The following is a 24911-nucleotide window of genomic DNA, read 5'->3' on the forward strand; positions in this document are numbered from 1 at the left end:
AAACTGAGGCTCCGAGCAGGGAAGTGACGTGTCCAAGGTCACTACAGCATCTCCCTTCACTCAGAAGCCTCCGTGGCCCCCGAGACTGAACGCCCCCCTCGCACCCACACACATACACACCCCAAACCTCCCGCTGTCCACCCCGACCCTAGGGCTTTACTCACGGAGTCCAATCTTGGCCAAGTGCAACCTGTTGACCCAGGAGATCTTGCTCAGGGGGTTGGGGGTGATGAAGACCACCATGAAGCTGATGGGGCGGCCGGACCTTCAGGGAGAGAGCAGGGCATGAGTGCTGGAATGGGGCCTGGCTCCCCAGGAGACTGCCAGCCCATCTCCCACCCCAACCAGCCCTGGAGACGGAGCGCGGTCTGTGCAGAGCATGGAAGCACGGCCAGAGGGGCCAGTGGCCTGGCAAAGCCTCGGTCCCTTGGGGAAAGAGTTCCTCCACCCACCACAGCCACAGGGACAGGTAGGTCCCCAGAGCGACAAGGCCACAGCCTCCCAGCCCGGGCCAGGGGCCCAGCAAGGCCATAGGGGTCTGGGCCTCTGCAGGCTGCAACTCAAGCAGCCCCCTGGGCCCGACTGGTCAGCCATCCGCAGGCCTCGCCAGCCGCCTGCACACACCTGGCCCAGAGCCTCTGACTCGGGCCTGTTCTGGCCCCTGATGCAGGACAGCTGCTTGGTAAATGTCGGCGAAACAATATGTGAATGCATGAAGGAGGGAGAGGACGCAGCTGTGTGCAGGCTTGGGGGGCAGAGGTCCCTGCTGTCCTTGTCACCTCGCCTCGGAGTGGCCGGGCGCCTTCACTGTTTCTGAGCTTGTCTCACCCCTGTGGTCCACCCCAGCCCGGAGAGGCGGGTGGGCCCGGGGTCCCAAGCCCTCCGTGGGGCGTGGGGAGGAGGAGGCACAGGGTAGGGGGGACAGGGTGGCTCAGCAGGGCGCTGGGAGCCAGCAGGAGGGCCACGCACAGGTTCAGGCCCCCACCCAGGGCTCTAGTCCCCCCTGCCCTGCAGCCACAGAGCCTGTAAGCCTCTCCCCGCCTGCCCCCGCCACACACGCGTGCGTGCACTCAGTCGTGTCTGACTCTTTGTGCAACAGGCCCAGCGGGTCACAAACTGGGCTCTGACGGCTCACCACCCGGCCTAGGCCAGGGAGTGAGGACCCTGAGAACCCGGCCCCGCCTCCTACGTCTGAGCCCCGCCTCCCCACCTGCAGAGTGGGGACCACACGGCTCCCTCTCCATCTCTGCGTCAAGTCCACAAACGCCTGTGGAACGGGTGTGGGTCTACGGAGCGCCAGCTCCTGGGCGGGCATCTGGGGGAGGCTGGCTGCACCTGGTCCCAGGGGATGGCACGGTCGACCGACCGCTGGCAGCGTCCGAGCAGCCCAACAGAGGATGGGCTCACCCGGGTACGAACGGCTCCTTCGTTCATTCATCCATTCGGCCAGGAGCATCTGCTCTGTGCCAAACGCTGCGCCGGCACAGCCCACGCCCACCCCCGCCGCGCCCCGCCCAGCCACAAGCAGGCCGGACCGACGCCCTCCTGGCCCCTCCTCTCACTTGTCGGGCTTCCCCGGAAGCAGGAGCCGCAGGCGGCACTTGTTGGCTGAGTGGATCTCCTCCTCCTTCACCCGCATGAGCCGCTGCAGGGCCAGACACCAGTCCTGAGCCACCGTCATGTTGAGATTCTAGGGCGCAGGGAGCCAGGGACGTCAGCACACAGCTCGCTGTCCCCCCGAGCCACCCTCGACGACTCCAGGGCAGTGGGGGCCCGCCGAGGGGAGAGGAGCGGGGGTTCGCACGCTCGGCCACTCCCCAGGGGCCAGGCCTTGGTTCTGACCCCCCAGCACCCCTCCTTCGAAAGGGACACAGCCTCCCAGCCTGGGATGAGGCTTGGGAAGGCGCTGCGGGACAAACCAGACTCTGTACAGGGAACAACAAAAAGATGCCCCCAGCTGGGCCCTAGTCAACCGGGACCAAAGCTTCCACCCAAACCACAGACCACACACACTGGGCTCCCAGCAGCCACAGGGGCGTCACCCGGCACTGCTGGGGGGCCCCGAGGCCAGGGCACGCCGGGCACCGAGCGAGGGGAGCTGGCGCTGGGTACCTGGTAGGTGCCGTGCAGCGTGCTGACGAGGAGGGTGATCTGCTCCACCACGGCCAGGTCCTTCTGCAGGTCCTGAAGCTCCTGGAAGAGGCGCGGGGGCCCGAGGTACACCTTATCTGGGCAGAGAGAGACCCTGTGGGTGGGGAAGGCACCAACAGGAACCCCAGCAGGCACTCACCGCAGCGGCAAAGGGCTGCCGGGCCTCCCTGAGGGCTCAGCGGCTGCGAGTCCGCCGGCCAGTGCAGGAGACCCTGGGGGATCCTCGGTCCGGGGGGATCCCACGAGCCGCGGGACAACCGAGCCCATGCACCACAGCTCCAGAGCCACCGCTCCAGAGCCCATGCTCCGCAAGAGAAACCGCTGCAGTGAGCCCGCACAACACAGCCAGAGAGGAGCCCAGCGCAGGCAAGGAGAGAAAGCCCGCGGGTGGCAGAAAAGCCATAAACAAACACATCTTAAAAAGAAAGAAGAGCTGTCGCCCTGGGGATATGGCACAATAAATACGGAAGGAAACGTCACCAGGCTCTCGTCTACTGGCGGGGACAATCCAATCGGGGAGATAGTCTGGCGCCTAGGGTCTGGGCCACACTCAGTCTATGCAGAGGGTCACAGGAGACCAGAAGACTGAGAGCCAGCTGTGCCAGGAGCAGCGAGGAGCCCTCGCGGGCCCAGGAGGATGGTGAGCACCGCCTTGAAGGAAAACAGCTGTGCCAAGGGAGCCCGTGGACAGCCAGCAGCTCAAAGATGCTCTAAGAGCCGGCTCTACGGCAGGTTCGATTGTACGTGTTGGAGAGAAATCGGCACGAGACAGGCAAGATCCCTGTTCCTGTGGAGCTGATGACCTGGTCAGGGTCGCATGCGTGCCAGATCGCTTCCGTCGTGTCCGACTCTTTCCGACCCTGTGGACTGTAGCCCGCCAGGCTCCTCTGTCCATGGGATTCTCCAGGCAAGAATACTGGAGTGGGTTGCCATATCCTTCTCCAGGGGATCTTCCTGCCCCAGGGATGGAACCTGTGTCTCTTCCGTCTCCTGCGTTGGCAGGCGGGTTCTTCACCACTGGCACAGCCTGGGAAGCTCAGTGGGGTGGGGGAGGCGTCAGTTAAGATGGTGGGAGGTACTAGGGAGGAAGGTATCGGGGCGATGGGACAGAGGCGGGATAGGGGTGACGGCACCCACATCTCTAAGGATGATACAACTGCAGTGTCGAGGCCCTGAGGGGAGGGCAGCGAGAAACAGAGCCGGGGGCCCCGCAGGACCAGACAGGGGGCTCTCTAAATGCGAGGCTAGGGAAGCCGGCTGCATTCTCCCCGCCGTGGTCACCCAAGCTGAGGTCTCACGGAGCCCCAGGGGAGGGTGGCGGCAGGTAATCTGGATTCTCATCCGGACGATTATCTAACAAACAGGTGCACATCTGGGTCACCTGGATGCAAGGGCTGCAGAGCCACAGCCTGGGCTTCCCTGGCAGCCCGGGGCTGAGAATCTGTGCTCCCACTGCAGGGGTGTGACTTCTATCCCTGGTGAAGGAACTAAGATCCCCCGAACCTCGTGGTGCGTTCAGAAAAGAAGAAAGGAAGAAATCCACGCCTGCTGCCCAGGGTGAGGGCTTCCCGACTTTGGAGCCACGTGGACTTTGGTACCGTGTGCTGGCCTCCAGGCAACGGACACGGAGCAAGGTGGGCGTGGGCATAAGAGACAGGCTCCCACCGAGTGAAGAGCAGAGGAGGGCTCTGCAGAGACCCCGGCGGAACGAGCTGGAGGGACACGGGGCCCACCACAAGGCACCTTGGGGTACAGGCGCAGAGAGCTCAAGAGAAGCTGGCCCGGGAGACAGTCACACGCACACTGAGCGACTCCATTCCAGCAAGACCACCTCATCCATCACGTTCCATTAATGCTGCTAATTTGAGTTTTACTGTTTTGTGGCTTCATTTCTATTCCGCTTGTGAATCTGTTTAGATGTGGTGGTTGCTCAAGGGATAGAAGCAGAGGAAGCTTATTAATATTATACCTCGTCTTAGATCTGCACACATTTGAATAACAATATAATAAAAACTCATCCGAGGCCAACTGGGGCTCAACAAGGATTTCTTCTCTCCTCTTTGAAGGGGATCTGGAACCCTAGCCCTCTACTTTGAGAAATGCGGTCACAGATAAAACAGTGGCTGGAGGAGGGGTCCCAGAGCAGAAGTCCAAGTGGTCCCGGGAAAGTGGAGCAGATCCTGGGCTGGAGGTGCCTCTGAGGAGGGCAGGCGGGCCGGGAGCCCTTCCCGGGGGGCTTCTGTGAACAGACAGCCAGGAACGCAGAACAGCCCCCACTGCCTGCCTCCCAGCCTGGGGAGGCAGACCCCGCGGGTGAAGCGGGTATGGCCCCGAGGGCAAGAGTATGCGGCAAGCCCCTGCCTCAGAGGCACCCCCAGGGTTAGGGCGAGACAGGGCTGGTGGGGAGGGCCAAGAGGGCCCTCCCGCTGCCCCGCAGTGACCTCCTCCGTTCACTTGGCAAATGTGTGTAAACACCCACCACACGCCCGGGCGGAGGGCCACAGTCACACCAAGGAGCAGACGAGATGGCAACCAGAGCATCGCCTTAGAGGTGAGAACACAGTCGGGACTATAGAGCACAGGGCCAGCCCCTGGCCAGCCCAAAGGAACCGGGAAGGCTTCTTGGAGGAAGTGTCACCTGAGCCAAGATGAGTCAGGGCAGCCAGACAAAATCCAGGCAGCAGCAGAGCACGCGGAAAGGGCAGAGGCCAGGAGAAGGTTCTGGGGCAAGAGGGCACTCAGCCCCCAGGAACGGGGGCCAGGGCAGGGTGGGGGTGGGCCCCTGAGGGCCTCACCCCAGGGCAACAGGAAGCCGCCAGCACGCTTCAGGTGCAGGGGGACACACGGCTCTGGTGTGCACTTGGCAGGTCGGCCTGGGGAGGGAGGCGCGCAGGACAGGGAGGGCAGCCAGGAGGTCCTGCAGCAGCAGGAGATGGGGGAAGCGGGCGACAGGGGAGCCGCTCACCCCCAGTTCTCACTGTCCCCACCATCAGACAGAGTCTGAGGGGATGGTCAGGGTGGGGAAGGAGCATCCAGGGGAGCCAGGCCACCCTGAGCCTGAGCTCTGCGGGTTTCAGGGACAGGCCACCCAGGCCCCTCACGGAACAGACGGGCAAACTGCGGTCCCACAGGGAGGTAGGCAGTGGCCAGGCAGGCCCTAGAGGTCATGCTTCGGATCCAAGGTCGCTGCATGTGCACGCCTGTGTGTGCCTGTGTGTGCGTGCACGTGAGGGTATACAAGGCTGGGATGGGGGCGGCAGTGGGGCGGAGGGGTGAATGCGGGGGTGCATTTGCACGCTCGAGTAGGGACATGGGTGCGTGCTTGTGCACAGCTACAAACAGCAGGAAAAGGGGAGGGCGCGGGCACTCACTCTGGGCCTGGCCCGCGGCCGAGGCCTTCTTGGCGCCGGCGTGCTGGATGAGCGCGTTGTCCTTGTCGTAGGGGCCGCCCTCCTGGCCCACCTCCACCACCTGGACCTGCGGCAGGGCTGTGCTCCACTTCACCACGTACTTGGGCCCCAGGGGCGCCAGGCTGCTGATCTCCAGCTGGCCCCTGCCAGGGACAGAGGAGAGCCCTGGAGAGCCCGCCGCGCCCGCCCCAGGGTCAGCCCGGAGCCACTCCTCCGCACGTCAGCTCAGCCAGGCACCTCGCAGCCCAGTACAGCCCTCGGCCAAGCCGAGCAGGTGGAGCAGGCAGCGGGGGAGGCACAAGCATCAGGGAACCCAGGCCAGCCCCAGAGGCGCACTCCCACCCAAGCCTCGGAACCCCTACCTGTGGTTGGCAGGCCTGAGGAAAAAGACAAGAAGGGTCATTATTGTTACTGAGCGATTTCTGCAGGCGCTGAGATTGTTTGGGGGGGCGGCCGCCAGGCTGGGCCACATGAGGGCGGAGGGGGACCACGTGGAGGGCTTTCTCCCTAGGCCAGACACTAGCCTTCCATAGCCCCCTATTCCCACCACGGCCCTGCTAGGAAGCCTGCCTTATTTCAGAAAAGGATACTGATGCTCAAACAAGTCACATGACTCACCCCAAGTTACCCAAAATGACCCCCCAAATGTGGGCCACCAACACCCTCATCGCTTCCCTGGTGGCTCAGATGGTAAAGAATCCACCTGCAACGCAGGAGATCCTGGTTGGATCCCTTGGTCTGAAAGAGCCCGTGGAGAAGGGCATGGCTCCCCACTCCAGTACTCTTGCCTGGAGAATCCCATGGACAGAGGAGCCTGGTGGGCTATAGTCCACGGGGTCACAAAGAGTCGGACACGACTGAGCGACTAACACTTTCACTTTTCAACAACACCCCCATCACACATTCACACCCTGGAGGCTCCAAGCAACAGGAGGGCAGAGACGGTGTCGGTCAGATCCCTGGCACCTGCATGGAGCCCAGGATGCAAACAGGACTTAATTGAAGAGCTTAGGGACACCCCTGGCAGTCCAGTGGTTAAGACTCCATGCTGAGCGCTCCATGCAGGGGGCTCAGGTTCAATCCCCGGTCAGGGAAGTAAGATTCCTCATGGCACACACTGCAGACAAAAAAATAAAAAAACTACAGTGTTTGCATGAGAGAGAGACTGAGTGACTGCATGGAAGAGTCAGTCCTCAGCAGAGCCGCACTGATCTGGGTCAGAGGCTCCCTGGCCTGAGGCCCCTACCAGGGCCGGGTCCCGCCCAGACCTGTGAACTGGCGCCAAGTTAGGGTCCAGTGAGCGTCTGAAGGACAATCAGACGGACGGAAGAGGGGGCAGAGGCTGAGCGAGCAAGAGAGCCGGGCAGGGTCAGCACCTGACTGTGGGCGACTCCTTCCGAGTGGGTCTGGGGTGTTGCTGCCAGCCGTTGCTTCCGGGGTTTTTTAAAGCGCTGCCAAATAGTGAGGAATGAGGTTCTCCTCCACTGGCAGGGCAAGAGTCTGGCGGGAAAGGTCCCGCTGGCCTTCACGGGGTCAAGGGGCACGATCCCCGAAGCACAAAGGACCGAGCAGCAGACGGGAGTGACCAGGGTCACCAGGAGGCCCAGTAAAGGGCTCACACAGCCCAGACGCAGGCCCGCGTGGCCCCGGGCAGTGTGGGCCCGAAAGTGGGATCTTCCATTTTCAAGAGAAGCTGGATGTCTCAATCTTTCTGTGAATTCCCCAGAGGAGCCAGACATAAGATTTCCGGAGGGCTACTGCAACCCTCGGGCCCCAAGTCTGCGGACTCCGGCCTCAGGCATGGCCCTCGCCCCCTGCAGGGCTCTAACTCCAGCCCCAGCTCCAGCCAGGCCCGGCGGCCTGGCCCCAGGCATTTCTGCAACCTCTGACCCAGAAGCAGGAAACCAGCCTCTGGCAGGGAGGCGGGGGGTGGCGGGAAAGGCAAAGCCCCGTGCTAAAACACTGTGGTCCAGCTAGAGGAAACCTACTTGATTAAAGCGGCAGGTCTTGGGGGCTGCCCTAGCAGTCCAGTAGTTAAGACCGCCGGCTCCCAACGCAGGGGGCACAGGTTCCAGCCCTGGTCTGGGAACCAAGACCCCACACGCCACATGGTGCAGCCAAAAATAATAATAATGACGATGCTACAGCAGGGATTTGGGATCTGGGCTGGACACAGGGAAGACCCTCTTGGATTTCAAAGTGGTCAAAACTCAGGCGGCTGTTCCATCCTGAGGACAAAATTCCAGAAGAGCCCACCCTGTGCAGTGGCCAGCTGTTGGCCCTCAGTGACCCCTGCAGGTCCCCTGCTCTGGGGACCAGGGATGTAGCGGCAAAGAGAGATGAAGAGGAAGTCAGATAGTCGGAGACCTCAGCCAGGCTCACACAGGACCCGGCTGGGAGACTGGGACGCAACGGGAGGGCTCCCCGGGGTGGGCGATGGCCAGGCCCGCTTACTTGAAGTTGATGTTGGCACAGACCAGCATGTCGTTGAGCAGGAAGACCCTGCGCTCCTTGGACTTGATCAGCTGCCCTCGGTCACCATACACGGTCTCTGTCAGCGTCTCACACAGGAGCAGCTGCCGCTGGCCCGAGGTCAGAAGCTAGGGGAGCAGACAGAGCAAGATCAACGCCAGCATTGCTCACGGGCTGCTCCGCAGACATCACTGTGCCAAATACCCAGGGCGGTCCTTCCACGCCCAAAGGGGACCACGGCCGGGAGGGGCGGGGGTGAGGCGGGACCACGCCCCCCACCCCTGGGGACCAGAGGCCCTGACCACCAGCCCCTCAGCGGCCAGCACCCTGCTCGGGCGAGCTGCCCCCGCCAGCCCCGCTCCGTCCCTGCCGGCAGCACGGCTCCAGCACGCGCCGACCCCGGCCCTGAGGCACGCCGTGGAGCCCCCTGGCAGGTGCCAGGCTGCCTGCCCATACCTCGGCCTCCTCGGTTGTCAAGTGCGTGACGGCACCAAAGCTCACATCGCCAAGGAAATGCGTGACTCTGGCTACATGACCTGCAGAGCCCTGGACGGGGCTCACTCAGAATTATTAAGAACTTTAAGACATTGATGGCAGAGCGTTAACCCAAATGCAGGGCCCCTCTAAGTGCCTGCCCTACGTGACGTCCAGTGAGCTGGCCCCACAGTGGGACACCCTGCAGATGTCCCCACAGCTCTCGCAGCCTCAAGCAGGCAGACTCCTGGCCCGAAGGCAGGTCCCACTCTTCACCCTGACCTGTTGACCCGTGTCGGCCGCGGGCCTCAGGGAAGGCCTCGTGCGGGGCTGGGAGGGCTCTGCTGGCCAGCGAGGCAGCCCTCGGACCACACCGACCAGGCTGAAGACCTTCACGCCTCCAGGCAGGCGTGTGCCCATCCCAGGCTGGACACCAGCCAGCACACAACCGCCATCAGAGCCAGGGACCCACGGAAAACATGTCTTTGCTAAGAAGGGGTTTTGCGGGGGAAGAAGAAGAGTATTCAGACAAGTTCATTTTCATAGCAGCCACCCCCCTCCTCCCCATCCTCGCAAGGAAAAGGGCCGGTCACTCCTCTCCCGGAGAGAACACCCTGCCATCCTCTGAAGAACCATGTCTCTCCGGGCAGCACGGAACCCTGAGCTGCTCCACATGCCACCAGAGAGCCCACCTCTCCTTGCACCAGCTCGAGGGCCCCAAGGCCCCCCATTCCCAGATGAAGGGACAGACGTTCCCGAGGTAAAGCAGCCTGCCGAGACCCCATGCTGGCTGAGCAGCGGGGCAGGCTGGAGCCGGTCCTCACACGCTGTCTGCAGCACGAGGCAGCTGGCCGCACACCCTCCAGCTCCAGGCTGGGGGTGAGAGGAGGCAGGGAAAGGCCCGTGGCTCCCAACACACACACACACACAAATCTCAGGGACCCCAGGGGTCCCCCCACGACTGCAAAGGCTGGGCTCCCCCACCTCCCAACTTCCGCCACCCAGCTGACCACCGGCTTGTGAATACACAGCTGGGACCCCAAAGGCCGCAGAAAAGATGGCCACATGTGCCACGACCTGGAACGCGGGACAGGAAAGTCCCCTGCTTTCTGGCAACCACTCTCCTGCCACTTAAGCAGATAAAAAAAAGACAAAAGAAAGCTCGGATGTTGCACAAGCGGCCCCCTGCAGCCAGGTCCTGAGCAGGCACATTTTGAAACAGCCAACACGGTTCCGCTCTGAGCACACCCAGTTTCGTTTCCACTTCTCTCTGGGGAACGGGCGGCGAGGGGGAAACCTCAGCGCTGGGCTCAGAGCGGCCAAGACCATGCTGGGGACCAGCTCCCCTGGCCAGGGAGGACGCTCTGTGCAGCCGCCGCCGCCCCCCGCACGCACCCAGCACGGCCACCTGATGGCGGGAAACTTGGGCTCGGGGCTCTTGTCCCTCTCCCAACACCAGACAGGTCTCCCTGACCTCCCGCCAGAGGCCACTGCTCCTACGGCCTGGGCGTCCCCCCAGTGGACAGAGGAGAGGGGAGCACAGCTCCTTCCCGAGCAGGCATAAGGAGAAGGGGTTCCTTCTCCCAGGTGACCTCACAGGTGTGTGAGCCAAAGCAAGAGAAACGCTCACGATGCAGAAGAGGAACGAAAGTAGGAGACAGAAGATGCTTCTCGCGCGTAAAGACCCTCAGACGCCAGCACGGCGGCTGTGACGGGGCCGGAGTCACTTTCCTGAGAGGCATTCCAAACTAGAGGGCTGCGGGATCCCTGCCCCGGGGCGGGGAGGAGGGACGCCCTCACCCCTCAGGCCCAGCCTGGGCAATCCTGGACGAGGTACCCCGGGGCAGGGGCTCCTCTCCTGCCCTATCTTTCTTCCCAGCTCTATCCTCCTCGAATGGGTGGAGCAAACCCAGCTGCCAGCAGGTAACCTCAGGGGAAAGACCCGGATGGGGACTGAGGGGGCGTGGGCAGCCGCTGCTCAGCTGACCAGCCCCATGTGGGAAGGTGGGCCAGGATGCCGGCTCTTCCAACCCTTCGAGAGGATGAACGTGTCTACATTCTGTGGGACGCTTCTCCATTTCTAAATGCTGGCAACCAATTTCATCTTCTTAAAAGTCCTGTGTGGGCCTGAGCACGCGTATGCAGCCTGAATCTGGCCTGAGGTGGGACCGTCTTAAGATGCAGGACCCCGAAGCTTAGAATATCTTGTGCAGGCCCTGCTCCACGGGCCCGTGGTACAGATCAAAGATCACAGTGAAGGTCAGAGAGCATCACAGGCTGTAAAGCGCGGGCCACGTGGGGAGGGCGCTCATGGTGATGCTCACAAACATTAGAAAGTCCTCCCCTTGTGGCTGAAATCCCACTGACCTTAGTCACCGGCCCTAGTTCTGCTTTTGGGGGCACAGAGCCAGGAGGCTCCCAGTTTCTCTCCCGGATGATCTGAACACCTTCCTGTGACCCTGCACGATGTCCCTTCCCCAGAGAACAACTCTTGTTCTTGCTAAGTATCCTGGGGCGTGGTCGCCTCCCCGCAAATCATCAGGGCCAAATCCTACCCTCTACTGAGTGAAAGGAGGCAGAGCCCGGGGTTGGGGACCTCCCAGATGTGGGAGCAGCTGCAAGCTGTGCGTGCCACAAGCCGCCAAGGAGACACAGGACTGAAGGTCACCAACAGCTGACTCCGGGAGGTGACTGAGTCTCTCGGACCAACTTTGTGCTTTAAAAACAGGGTTCTCTAGGGACCTCCCTAGTGACACAGTGGATGAGAATCCAGCTACCAATGAGGTGGACATGGGTTCGATCCCTGGTCCAGGAAGACTTCACGTGCCTCGGAGCACCTAAGCCTACACGCCACAACTGCTGAGCACCGCGTTCTAGACCCACGAGCCACAGCTAGGAGCCCTGGAACCACAGCTCCTGAGGCCTCGTGTCCCAGGGCCCAAGAGCCACAGCTACGGAGCCCTCGAACCACAACTCCTGAGGCCTTGTATCCCAGGACCCAAGAGCCACAGCTACGGAGCCCTCGAACCACAGCTCCTGAGGCCTCGTGTCCCAGGGCCCAAGAGCCACAGCTACGGAGCCCTCGAACCACAGCTCCTGAGGCCTCGTGTCCCAGGGCCCACGAGACGCAACTGCTGAGCCCTCGAACCACAGCTCCTGAGGCCTCGTATCCCAGGGCCCAAGAGCCACAGCTACGGAGCCCTGGAACCACAGCTCCTAAGGCCTCGTGTCCCAGGGCCCAAGAGCCACAGCTACGGAGCCCTCGAACCACAGCTCCTGAGGCCTCGTGTCCCAGGGCCCAAGAGCCACAGCTACGGAGCCCTCGAACCACAGCTCCTGAGGCCTCACGAGCCTCAACCACTGAGCCCTGGAACCACAGCTCCTGAGGCCTCGTGTCCCAGGGCCCAAGAGCCACAGCTACGGAGCCCTCAAACCACAGCTCCTGAGGCCTCGTGTCCCAGGGCCCAAGAGCCACAGCTACGGAGCCCTTGAACCACAGCTCCTGAGGCCTCACGAGCCTCAACCACTGAGCCCTCGAACCACAGCTCCTGAGGCCTCGTGTCCCAGGGCCCACGAGACGCAACTGCTGAGCCTGTGAGCTGCCGCTACTGAAGCCCAAGCGCCCAGAGCCTGTGCCCACAAGAGAAGCCCCCGCAATGAGACCCCGTGCAGCACAACAAAGAGCAGCCCGTTCACTGCAAATTAAAAAAAAAAAAAAGGCAAAGAATACCCATAGAAGCCAAAAGTAAAATAAATCAATAATAGTTTAAAAAACAGCGTTCTCTAATAGACTCATCTGAAAGTTAAGATTTTTTTTGCTAGAATGTTTCTAAGTTGCAATCTCAAAATATGGCATGGACTTTTTTTTCTTAAAAAATAACACTAATAATGACCACGGCCACCTTGCGTTAAGGGCTCTGGGTCTGCCACTTGGCCAGCGCTCTCCTTGGCCTTGCAGAAGCCCTAGGGGTCAGGTTCTGTCAAACTCATTTCAGAGGAAGGTTTCAGAGGAAGCAGCTGAGCTTCAGGGAGTTGGGTGATTCCCCACCGTGAGTATCTGTGGCAAAATCCAGATTCAAACCCAGACTCTGACTCCACAGCCCAGTCGTTTAAACATACTACTAGGCTATCGTTTCAGGCATCTTTACTGGCAATTCTACTGCTAAATAAAATCAGCTTTTATCCTAAAAACGCATGACTGGTAACTAATGTCGGGGTGGGCGGGAGGGGGTCTAGTCAAGACTGCTCCTCGGGACTTCCCTGGAGGTCCAGGCGCTAAGAAGCCGCCTGTCGACGCACGGGACACAGGTTCGACCCCTGGTCTGGGAAGATCCCACAGGCCGCAGAGCAACTGAGCCCATGCCCCCGAGAACCCGTGCTCCAAAACAAGAGAAGCCTCCACGCTGCACCCAGAGAAAGCCCACACGACAACAAAGCCCCAGCACCATCAGGGTAAATAAATAAATATTAGGGGGAGGAAAAAGAGAGACTTACGGTCAAGGTAAGGTCTGCAAACCCCAGGGAGCAAGGATCCACCCCTCTCAGCCACCTGGAGGCGCTGGGAGGCGGGTGACAGGGGCGGTGGGCGGGGGCCGGCACCCACCTTGTTGAGGCTGCTGCGGTCGCTGACGCTCTTGGTCAGCTGCTGGATCTCCGCCACCTGGTCAGCCAGCCGCTTCTGTTCATTGAGCTTCTCGGCCAGCGTCTCCAGCTCCGTGAGGGCCAGCTGCAGGGACAGCCTATCCGGGTGGCCCCTGGGCGTGTTCTTCAGCATGTCCTGTGGGGGGCCAGGGGGAGCCAGGACTGAGACCCCCCCACCCCAGCAGACCCTCCACTGGCTGGGGCCACAGCCTCAGCCTCCACAGTCCCCACGGAGACCCAGCTGGACAAGGACCCAGCCAGGAGCCTGGGGAGCTGGGGCCTGACAGGGAGCAAGGCCTAGAGAAACAGCCACCGCGTGAGAACGTGAAGTCACGTGACCGGGTGGACCCAGCCCTGACTCACTGACGGAGAGTGTGCGGAGACGAGACCCACTCCTGCAGCTGTCCACTCTGAGGACAGAGGAAAGACGCTGCCGGGGCCCTCGGGGGCTCACCTCCTGACCGAGGACCCCCGGCAATCAAGGGGGCTGTCCCAAGCTCTTGGGGCCAGAGTGGGGGCTGACACTCCCTAGGGAAGCCTGGAGCACCAAGACCAAAGCCCTCACAGGGCCTCTCTGCCCTGCCAGGGGCCCCAGGGCACTGGATTCCACGTGCCCCCCACCGTTGTGGGCGACTGTCTGCACCCGTCACCAGGTTCCCACCAGGGGAGGGAAAGGACGCGGTCGCACTGAATGGGCTCCACCCCGGGGGCGAGGAAAGCGGGGCTGGGGGCCGAGCCCCTGCCCACCCTGCATGGCCTTCGTGAGGGCTGTGGATGGCGGGACAGAGCCAGGCCTCCCACCCAACCCCACCGGCCATGCACCAGCCCTGGCTGCACCCTGCAGGGCGGCGGCCGCCAGAACCGGCTGCGGTACCTGCAGCAGGAGGATGAACTGCGGGAACCTCTGGATGGGCTTCACCATCAGCCCGTAGAGCGTGACGCGGTCGGGACTGCACACTTGGCGTCGCTGTTGGGGGAGACGGCGTCACTCGCTGAGCGTCTGCGGCGAGAGGCCGGCACCCGGGGCACACCTGTGCCAACCCAGGCTCCTCTCCCCAGCATGCTGGTCAGCCTCGGGCCAGAGGGAAGAGCCAGGGAGGCCCCTGGGTCCGCAGCCAGGGGTCCTTGCCAGCACAGGGGCCCCCTGTGCAGCCCCACACCCTCGGGGGCCTGGAGCACCGCGTTAAGGTCTCCGGGCCGAAAGTGCAAGAACTAGGCCCTTCAGCCGTTTATTCAAGAGGCCAGGCCTCTGGAAGGAGCTGAGACCACCTTTCCCTCCACGTCAAGTAAGGTGAACGGGCCCGATCCCAGGGCGGGGTGGTCACGGGGCTTCTCACTGCCCTGGGTGTCGCTTCTGTCTCCACCACGCCACCACCTGCCACCTTGACACCTCGGCCCCTGCAACCCAGGGACGTCCCCACCGGCCTTCGCTTCCACCCAAAGCTTCACCGGCACCCCAATGCCTGCATTATGACATCCCAGGCCCTGGGCTTGAGGCCCGGACCTACCTAAACTGAACTCAGAGGCTCTGCGCCTCTCTCCCGGGCACCCCGTGCCCAGGATCCAGCTGGACTTGCCTCTAACCTTTGCCCACCGCCCTGGTACCTGGAAGACACTCTCCCATCTCCCTCTGTTTCAACCCCACCATTCCCCCAGGACCCGCATCATGTGGCACCCCATTGAGAAAGCCCCTCGTCCCTCCGGGATCTAGACTGTGGGTGTGTCTTCTGAGGCTGGGGGTCCTGGCCCACCTGTGCCCTCTGCTGGGCAGGGTCTCCGTCTGAATTATCACCGCGCACCAAGGAGAGGGGTGGGGACGTGGCCGCATGGCTACCCCAGGCCTTTAGTCCTTTAAACTCTGTTCTCCACATGACCCCCAGCACTGAGTCCCACCTGAACACCCACCCAAGCCCAGCCCCCTTCAGCAAGACATCACGGCCCTCTTCTTCCTGTCAAAGCTCCAGACCCCATGCGGCTTATAGACCCTCTAATTCTCAATCACCCCCTTAGGGGTGGGGAGCAGGGGCTCATCTCCCGTGGGACTGGGGATGCCCCAGAGGAAAGAAGAGAGGTGCCTGGGCCAGAGAAACGGTGGACAGTGCCCCTCCTCCTGAGAAGCCTCCTTGCCCCCGCCACCGCCGGGCTCTGCTGGGAGGAGCCCCAGACCGCCCCGCACCCACCTTGAGGAACTCGAGGAAAGCAGGCTTGGTGAGACAGGCCTTCTTGATGATGGACATGGCGTTGGTGAAGTTGTTCACGTAGTCGCTGTACACGTCTAGCACCATGGACTTGGAGAACTGAAACAGGCGTGGGGGCAGCCAGGGAGGGTCACATCCAGGCGAGGGGGCGGGCGGCACCCCCACCTCCCCGCAGCCACAGCCCTCCGCTCCCGGGGGGTCTCAGCTACCCTGGAGGTCAGGAATCCTGTCACCTAGTGCGGGCAGCGGACAGGGCGCAGAGAGGCGCAGACACCAGGTCACGGGGGTGCCGGGGAGCCGGGCTGCGGGCAAAGGGAGCGGGCGGGCCTGTGCTTCACGCACCCCTCCAACCCACGCCCCCCACCGAGGACGGTGCTCCCAAAGCGGGCTCTGCTAACCTGACCCTCTCACCCCAGGCATCTCTCTGGGGCCCACAGACGTCCGTTTCAGAAACCTTCAATCCCCTCCTTACACAGATGGGGAGCTGAGCCCAGAGGGAGCCCAAGTTTGCAGGGGGCGCTGGGAACAGGCAGATCGCCAGGCATACGACCCAGCGGGCTGGCCCTGACCGGCCTTGGGGTCCTCGGGGGCCGGTCCCTGCTCGGTGTGAGCGCTCCGCGGGGGGGACTTGAGATGGGCCGGGTGGCTGCCCACAGCGGCCAGCCTCCTGGGGGCGAGCACCGGACCGGGACACGTCTGCCAGGACACGCGGCACGGTGTCGCGCCCTCCCCGGCTCAGGCCGGGCCGACTGGGGCGCTGCTACCCTCGGACCCCGCTGGCGTGGACACGGGGAGCAGAGACGCAGGAGGCTGTCCCGAGTACGCCCGTCAGGGCCGCGGTGTGCGGCTCGGCGGGCCGGGGAGGGGGCTTGGGGACACCTACCGAAGCCACGAAGAGGTCGCCGATCTTCTCGGTGGAGTCCCACTCAGCCACGCGGGAGGACAGGGCGATCTGGAACATGGAGTGGCAGTGCAGGATCTCCTTGACGCGGAAGAACACCGCGCGGCACTTGCGCGCGCTCAGCGCCTTGGGCTCCATCTCCATCAGGGGGTTGCGGTAATCCTGCGGGGCGGCGGCGGCGGGTGAGCGCCCCAAGGCCCGCCCCCACTGCCCTCAGGGCCCCCTGGGCGCGGCCAGCAGAACTCCGTGGACCCGCGCTCCCCACCCCGCCTGGACGGGTCTCCGTGAACGCAGCAGCCTGGGCCTTTCCACCGTCCGCAGCCCACCCCGTGACTTCGGTGGGAAGCTGGGTTTGGGGCAGACGCCTGCCTGCAGGGGGCGCCACGGAGGCAGGCCCCAGGGGCTGGCGCCGATCGGCTCTGCCCACAACTGAGCCAGTCTGCCTGACGGAGCAGTGGCAGCGACGTCACAGTGAGACCGAGAGCCACTGTCTCCAGCCGGCTGTGTCAGAAACACGGGGTATCCTGTCTCCACCTATCCGAGGTCTGGGCCCCTCCACTGTGGATCCAAGCTCGGCAGGGGAAGCGAATGTTCCGAGTATTCTCCCACCCCAACAATGCCCCTCCCCGGGATCCTTACAGACAGCCCACAACATCCCTGAAGAGTCTCTGATTCAGGAACACAAACTAAATAGACCAGGCCGGCACACCTTGGTCATGCAGGGATCTACTCAGCACTTCCTGGGCATTCTGATGGCAAGGGAGCGGGTGAGCCCGACACCCCACCCCAGGAGCTCCCAGACATGGGGAGCTGTGGCCCCTCCCCGGGGATCCCAGAGGGACGAGGAAGCAGGATCTCCTCCAAGCACCAGAGGGCCCACAGTCGCAGGTCCAGGCCTGGGGGCTCAGATGGTAAAGAATCTGCCTGCGGTGCAGGAGACCTGAGTTAGATCTCTGGATCAGGACGATCCCCTGGAGGAGGGCATGGCCACCCACTCCAGTATCCTTGCCTGGAGAACCCCATGGACAGAGGAGCCTGGAGGGCTACAGTCCACGGGGCCACAAAGAGTCAGACGTGACTGAGCTCCGTTGGGTTTTCTCTCAGGGCCACGGGACAGACCTCATGTCATTGAACCCCAACGTCGTTTCAGAAAACCCAGTCATCCCGTGAGCACCAAGGCACCTGGAATTCTCGGTGTCCCCCATTCGGAGCTCCTGCTGCTCCATATAAACACTGGCTTTTGGCTCCTTCCCTTGAAAAATGCCCACAGCCCCCAAACACTCCTTGTAACGTGCCCCTCGCAGGGCTCCCCAAGCCCCTGGAGTCATACCTGGAGGACCCGCTTCAGAGAGTCCACGTAGCTGCCCTCGCTCTGCACGATGGAGCCAAGGATGTGCCTCCGGACCACCTGCTCAGGCAGAGAGCATGATCAGTCAGCACCCGTGCCAAGGGTGCCCAGGTGAGCACCGAGATGGGGAGAGGCGTTGTGACAGCCAGCGGAGCAGCAGGATTTGTCTCTCCCAGAGCCACTCCTGGACCACTGGAGCCTGGCAGGCTGGCATCACCACCCAGAGCCCCTGCCCACCCACTCCAGACAGACGCCCCATGCTCCCCAGATGGCAGCATGTGGTCCGGGGACGCGGGGACTCCCGGGTCCTGCCTGGTCTCTGCAGGCCCATCCAGGGATTGGGAACCACCACGCTTCTCCACGGGACGGGAGGCCTCCTCCGTCTCTGGACCACCCTTGTACAGAGCTCTTAGACGGAACTGAAATCTCAGCTCCCGCCACTTACAGATCTGATCCTTAACCTACCCCTCTCCCAAGAGACAGTCCTGAGCGTGTACCCCAACCCTGCTCAAGTGGACTCTGCTTCAGGCTAAGCACCCCAGCCCTTCCCTTCCCCTCTCTCCCCGTCTCAGCCCAAATCAGCACCTCCCCGGGGCGGCCCAACCATCACCCACTCAGGAAGCCCTCACGTGGACACAGCAGCACACGGGGGCGGAGGCGGGGCCTTTGCTGCACACGGGGGCAGGGGGCGGGGCCTTTGCTGCACACGGGGGCAGGGGGCGGGGCCTTTGCTGCACACGGGGGCAGGGGGCGGGGCCTTTGCTGCACACGGGGGCAGGGGGCGGGGCCTTTGCTGCACACGGGGGCGGGGGCGGGGCTTTTGCTGCACACGGGTGAACCCATTGTGCAGCAAAGCTGGGACAGGGTCTATGAAAGGTGTCATAGGCAATTGGTGTCTGAGGGGGTAGCCTGCCCACCTTGGCCCGGGGCCGGGAGGGGACCCCCAGTGCGCCCCCGAGCCGTCCTGAGAGCGGCGGTGCAGGTGCCCCCTACCACCATCCCTCCTCACGCTGGGGCACCCTGTGCCTGTTTTCCCACTGCCCTGCCTGGCCTGCGCCTGACTGTGCCACCCCCCCGGCTGTGTGACGAGCCAGGCCACCGCCCCGCGAACGGAAGCTCTGTCCAGGACTCCCAGTCTCCGGGGTGCCCAGAGCAGCCCTCGGCCTCCGCCTGCTGACATGGGGGGCGGTCCTATGCCGCGGGCAGCCAGAAGCTCCCCTGGCCTCTCTCCAGTAGACTCCAGGGGTCCCCACCCCCAGCTGTGAGCACCAAGCATCACTGGACATGGCAAAACGTCCCCTGGGGGCAAAATCACCTCCACTGAGAGCCACTGGCCTAGAGCAACTAACATCGCTGCTCCAAGAAATGAAAGAGGCTCCTGACCCGGCCAACACCAGAAAGGGGAAGCCCGGCTGCTGGGCGGGCAGGTTGGGGTCCCGCCTGGCTCTGAGCTCTGACGGTGACTCACTGCACCAGGGAGGAGGCTGGGGGCCACCACCCCGATGCTGCCAGGGCCCCAGCAGAAGAAAGAGGGAAGGAAGGAGGCAGACGGGTTCCCGAGACGAGAAGTATGGCCAAATCTCTCATTTTCAAAAGGGGTGCAACCCCAGGATGTCCTGCCAACGCCAACCCGGCTAATCGCTCGATGCATTTGCCACCCCAACGCGTCTTGCCCAGAGCCCTCGTGACCAGAGGGAGGCAGGGTCGCCTCCCAGCCTCGTAGAGGCCAGCCATGGGCAGGACCTCAGTCATGGCTCTGCCACACGGGGTCCCAGGGCACAGGTGCCCTGATCTCGATGTGACCCTCCGGGAGAAGAAGGCACCACCCAAGAGCCAGGCTCCTGGGAAACCTGCAGCGCCTCTGGGTCCGAGCTGACGACAGGTGGGCAGACGGGGGGCCAGGCGCCCCCAGGTCTCCTCCGAGCTGGGTGGGCTCGAGGCTGCCCAGCTCTCTCTTGACTGCAGTCCGTTTCTTCCAATACCTTCGTTCTTTTTGCAGGAGCTGCTCTGGCTGCCTCGAGGCTGGGCAGCAAGGGTGCCAGGGGCAGCCCCCCACCCCCGGCACAGCAGCGCCCACCCACGGGGTCCACTGTGTCCAGCGTGGTGCAGGTCGAGTGGGGTCCCAGGAGGCCCCTTGCCCAGCTGGACTCTGCCACTGACTGTTGCCTCACCTTCCAGACCCAGATGGGTGCGGCCCCGGGCAGCAGGCTGGGACCCGCCATCCCACCCCCTGGGGACACCCACACCCCCACAGACCTGCTGCGGGGTCAGGCCGGCTGGCATGGGGCCCAGCTCTGGGGCTGGGGGTTTGATGTCCGAAACGCTGACCTCCAGGAGCCCCATGTCCTCCTCCTCCGAGTCACCTGCAAAGGGAGCTGGGCTGGTGACACATGCCGGGCAAGAAGGACACACCTGCTCAGACTCCAGGAGCCGGAGCCGCCACCTCTGCAGCCCAGGGCCCTGAGACAAGCAGCTCCTCAGAGCGGCTCAGAGGGTGCAGCCCTCCTCGCATCCTCTGGGGAACAGCCTGCCCGGACACACAGGTGAGGGGCGATGGAGCGAGCAGGGAGAAGGCCACGGGGGCTCAGCTCTCAGGACCCACTCTACCAAGTCCCTGGCCCTGCTCAGACCCGCCCGCTTCTGCCTGCCAAAGGCCAGGCCGCCCATGTCCCCATCACCAGGCACTAAAAATAGTTTTCTTCTGGACGCCGAAAAGAGGGAAGAAAGCAAGCCCTGAGAACAAGCTGTTTGGCTCTGTGTTTTCATCTCCCCCCCCCCACCAAAAAAGAGATCCAAAAGGGAAAATGCTCAGCTGGAGTCCAGCAGGGGACATGCACGCGAGTGGGGGCGGCTCTCAGAGGGCAGAGCCGGGCAGACAGAGTTGGGTGGAGAGGCAGAGTCAGGCAGGGCGCGGGCCCAGGAGCCGCGGACCCGGGCCCGGAGACATGGGGCCCCGCACGGCAGACGTGGGCCCAGGGACACGGGGCCCGTGGCCTGCAGCCCTGGGAGCCGGGTCAGCAGCTGGGGCCGCGGGAGGCGGCGCAGGGGAAGAGGGAGGAAAGGCGCCCGGGGCGGGGCGGGGACGGGCTGGCGGGCCTTACCTGAGCAGGAGACGGAGGAGGAGGAGGAGGACGGGCCGCGCCCGGCCGCGGTGGGGTGGGCACGGGGGAGGGCCCCCTGCCCAGCCCACATGGCCCCCTGGGCCCGGCCCCGCACCCAGCCCGGCCGCCCGGCCCGCGGCTTCCTCTTCCCCCACGCGCCCCGGGGGAACATTCTTGGCCGGTGATTCGAGCCAGCCGTGGCTATTAATAACGCCTCTGGTGGGAGGGTCACTTTAGGAAAGGCTCCGGGCTTGCAGGCGGGGTAGGGAGGGCCCAGGGATGGGGAGGGTGACCAGGGACCGTTCTGGCCAGCCAGCCTGCCCGCCCCGTCCCGGCTCCAGGCCTCTCCGGGTATGGAAGGGCCCCCCAGCCCAGCGTTCCCTCCCTGATCGGGGCCGGGGCTCCCCACACAGCTTGTAGTCAAGCACATGCCATGGCGGGATTAAGCCCATTTCACAGATGAGGGGAAGGACCGGGCAAGGTCACGCGGCCAGGAGGCTGTGGCGCCAGGGCGGCAGCCCTTCACCAAGATGTTGTCCGAGCACCAGACACCTGCTTTCTGGGGCTCCCCCAGGAAGAAGGCCTGCCTCACGGGGCGGGCATCTGTGCTGGGTTCTTTCCACATGCCACTTGGTCATCCCCCTGAGGCCCCCCGAGATGCAGGCCCGATCAGCCCCAACATACAGATGAGGAAGCCGAGGCACAGGGAGGCTCACGTGCACAGATTTCAGGAGGGTGCGGAGCCTCACCGTCCTGCCTGGGGTGGACGCCTGCGCTCACGGGGCCCTGAGCCCTCACCCCCGGCCTCACTCCAGCCAGAGGAAGCCTCTTCCGTCCCCTCCACGCCTGTGCATCCCCAGCAAGACACTCACCCACTCTGTGCCTGTTCCCTCGTGTTCAGGTGGGAACAAGACAGCCCTCTGCACCGGTTTGGTGCTTATAAGGATTGAATGAGAAACCGCAAAGCTCTTAGCAGGGTGCCTGGCACCCCAACAGACACTCCACAAACGCTGACTTCTTGAACGTCTCATCCTCCCCACCTCCGGAGCGTTACCCACGCCGGCTCCTCGGCCAGAAGTGCCCGTCCCCACCCTGTGCCTCTGCCCGAGGGCTCTGGGTCTGCTTCTGCTCTGCTCTCAGCCCTGATCCTTCGTTCCCACGTTCCAGACTCCCTTCCCCACGCTCTCGCCATGGTGCCCCACCGAGCAGCTGGCACCTCCTGTTGCACGCCTGCCTTCCGCACAGTACCGGGCGCTCCTGGGGCAACTCATCTAACAGTGTCCCTGCACTCAGCATGGAGCGTGGCACTTAGCAGGGCTTCCATGAACGCTGGCTGGTGGGGAGGCGGGTGAACAGACACAGGCGCATTCAAAGAGGAGGTCAGGAGGGACTTCCCGCTGGCTCAGCCGATAAGACGTTGTGCTCCCCAGGCGGGGGGCCAGGGTTTGATCCCTGGGCAGGGAACTAGATCCTGCAAGCCCCAACTAAAGCTCCCACGAGCTGCAACTAAAAAGGTCCAGCTCGCCGCAAGGAAGACCTCACGTGAGTCAACAAAGACCCCTCGTGCCCCACTAAGACCCAGCTGAGCCAAATAATAAATATTGAAAAAAAAAGCAACAATGAGGCCAGGTGAGTGTGAGAGGCAGGAGGCTGAGGGCAGGGACGCTGAAGGGAGAGGCCCACCGGCCCCAGGAGAGACAGGGCCCGCCTACCAGAGCCTGGGAAGCAAGCTGGCGCCTGTGGGGATCAGGCCCTGGCCCCACCATCAGAGGAGCCCGGACACCCGGCGACCTTGGCCCGCGTGCCCCAGCGCCTCACCCAGGACGTCCTTCCTGTGCAGAAAAGACACTTTGCGCATGACGGCGATCCGCGTCTTCTCCAGCCCGTCCTTGGTCCCGCTCTTGGCCGCCTTCATGAGCTGGGTCATCTGGGCAGAGGCAGAGGGGCTCGTCAGGGACGTGGGAGGAGGCCTGGGGACACCTGCCACCACCCAGGGGGGGAGCCCGGAGCCCACCCCCTCCCAGGGCGCTGGCAGCTGAGGCCAAGGGCGGGGCCACCCCGAGCCTCCTGGGAAGGGGCTCACATCGTGGGGGCCTCCCTGGGGTCACCCTCTTAGGGCAAGAGGACTTCCTCACCCAGCTGTTTATCTTGAGGGTCCAGTTAAGGACATGGAGGGACACTGGGAACAGCCTCGAGGCCTGGAGTCCTAGGCCTGGTTCAAGTTCCAGCCCCACTGCCCCCTGGCCGCCCGACCCTAGACGAGATACTCAACGTCCCTGAGCCTCAGTTTCCCCCAAGACCCGCCAGGGCCTGAGGACTGAACGGACAGGGTGCAGGCGAGCACGCCGACCGTAAACGGGTGGCACAAGTGCCCGGGTTCCCTTCAGGGCTCACGACGACCGCAGGGGTTCCCTCCATCCCACTGGGGGCACCCCTCCCCCGCCCAGACAGCCACGCTTCTGCTGAGCCTCTGCCTGGGAACCGGGGAGGCTGGGCGCCACAGAGCCGGGCACAGCTTCCCTGGGCGGGCACAGGCCCAGGATGGGGGTGGCAGCCTCACCTCCCCTAACCCACTGCCTTGTCCCCTCAGCCAGGCCACCTCGCCCCCCAGCGAGGCTGCTTCCCCAACGCACGGCCAGTGCTGGAAGTTTCTGCAAGGCAACCCCACTGCCCAACAAGGCAGATGCCAGCCACACGTCACGACTGGCACTTGAGAGCTGACTGGTGCAGTGGAGGACCTCAAGTCCTGGTGATATTTAATTTTAATTGACTTAAACATGAAGAGCCACGTGGCCATCACAATGGACAGTGTAGTTCTAGGAAACCGCCTCCTCCCTGAAGCTCTCTGCTGCAAGTGGGGAGCACTCATCTGGGGGGCCCTGCTCTCTACCCTCACTATCACCATCCTCCAATCCATCTCCCAGTCCCCACTGTAGGAGCCCTGGCACTTCTCGAGGGTCTGGGCCAGGAAGGCTTGCTGAACACCCAGTGGGCGCTGAGGCTGCAGGCTTTCAGAACAAACCAATTCTCTGGAAATAAGCAACAGCCAGTGGGGGTGGAGTGTGGCTGGGGAGGGAAGGGAAGCTCCCAGGCCCCTCCCTGCACCTAAATGGTTCGACTTTAGAGCAGTGATTCTCGGCCTTTCGGAGAGATGGTAGGGGTACCACATGTGCCTGTGAGAATCTAATGAGAGAGACAGATGCTGACCCCAGAAACTGCACAGAGATGCCCACCCTCCTCTGGGGGGTCATACTCCCAGATGGAGGCCTTGGTCCTGGAGCCTAGTTCCTGTCTCAGCAGAGAGCCATTGGGGGGCTGCCCTAGGAACCCCCAAAGTGGTCTTTGGAGGAACCATCAGAAGCTCTTCCTGGGCAAAAAAAAGAGCAACAAGCAAACATGCAAGAGGCATCAACTTACTGGGTCAACCTGCCACCTCCTCCATCGCACAGCGTTGAGGACGGGATAGGCCAGGAGAGCACCCTGGCCCCCACACCGCCCTCCACCATTGCACGGTGCTGAGGTTGGGGCAGCCCGGCCACCTCCACCATTGCACGGCGCTGAGGACGGGGCGGCCCGGGCCAACTCGGGGGACAGGCCGGGAGAGCACCCTGGCCCACACACCGCCCTCTACCATCGCACAGCGCTGAGGACGGGACAGGCCAGGAGAGCACCCTGGCCCCCACACCGCCCTCCACCATTGCACGGTGCTGAGGTTGGGGCAGCCCGGCCACCTCCACCATTGCACGGCGCTGAGGACGGGGCGGCCCGGGCCAACTCGGGGGACAGGCCGGGAGAGCACCCTGGTCCGCACACCGCCCTCTACCATCGCACAGCACTGAGGACGGGACAGGCCAGGAGAGCACCCCGGCCCGCACACCGCCCTCTACCATCGCACAGCACTGAGGACGGGACAGGCCAGGAGAGCACCCCGGCCCGCACACCGCCCTCTACCATCGCACAGCGCTGAGGACGGGACAGGCCAGGAGAGCACCCTGGCCCCCACACCGCCCTCCACCATCGCACTGCGCTGAGGTTGGGGCGGCCTGGCCACCTCCACCATCGCACGGCGCTGAGGACGGGGAGGCCCGGGCCGACTCGGGGGACAGGCCGGGAGAGCACCCTGTCCCGCACCCTGCCCTCCACGCGCTCCCTGCAGCCGCTGGGCTGAGGCTCCCTGAGAAGTCACACCTGCCCCTGCCCCCAGCATGGGCTCTC

The 24911-nt window shown here is 63.6% G+C and overlaps 1 protein-coding gene across 12 annotated transcripts in view; it reads right to left on the reverse strand.

The window, feature by feature from the left end:
- The window catches only part of ARHGEF10L (Rho guanine nucleotide exchange factor 10 like), a 159883-nt gene that overhangs the window by 51584 nt on the left and 83388 nt on the right, over positions 1 to 24911 (reverse strand). For 7 of the 12 annotated variants that reach the window (XM_070778012.1, XM_070778006.1, XM_070778017.1 and 4 more), the window contains 13 exons: positions 22515 to 22623; positions 19852 to 19958; positions 17578 to 17655; positions 16230 to 16409; positions 15329 to 15445; positions 14023 to 14115; positions 13111 to 13284; positions 8016 to 8161; positions 5924 to 5938; positions 5523 to 5704; positions 2113 to 2228; positions 1563 to 1690; positions 165 to 265 (listed from right to left, as the gene is read on the reverse strand). In XM_070778012.1, the coding sequence (XP_070634113.1) occupies positions 165 to 265; positions 1563 to 1690; positions 2113 to 2228; positions 5523 to 5704; positions 5924 to 5938; positions 8016 to 8161; positions 13111 to 13284; positions 14023 to 14115; positions 15329 to 15445; positions 16230 to 16409; positions 17578 to 17655; positions 19852 to 19958; positions 22515 to 22623 (1546 nt within the window). Of the gene's footprint in view, positions 1 to 164; positions 266 to 1562; positions 1691 to 2112; positions 2229 to 5522; positions 5705 to 5923; positions 5939 to 8015; positions 8162 to 13110; positions 13285 to 14022; positions 14116 to 15328; positions 15446 to 16229; positions 16410 to 17577; positions 17656 to 19851; positions 19959 to 20696; positions 20884 to 22514; positions 22624 to 24911 lie in introns of those variants that run through there. The other 5 variants (XM_070778036.1, XM_070778030.1, XM_070778003.1 and 2 more) reach the window with 3 other exon arrangements.

Source organism: Bos indicus, chromosome 2 (genome assembly GCF_029378745.1).
Source record: "Bos indicus isolate NIAB-ARS_2022 breed Sahiwal x Tharparkar chromosome 2, NIAB-ARS_B.indTharparkar_mat_pri_1.0, whole genome shotgun sequence".
Classification (NCBI taxonomy): domain Eukaryota; kingdom Metazoa; phylum Chordata; class Mammalia; order Artiodactyla; family Bovidae; genus Bos; species Bos indicus.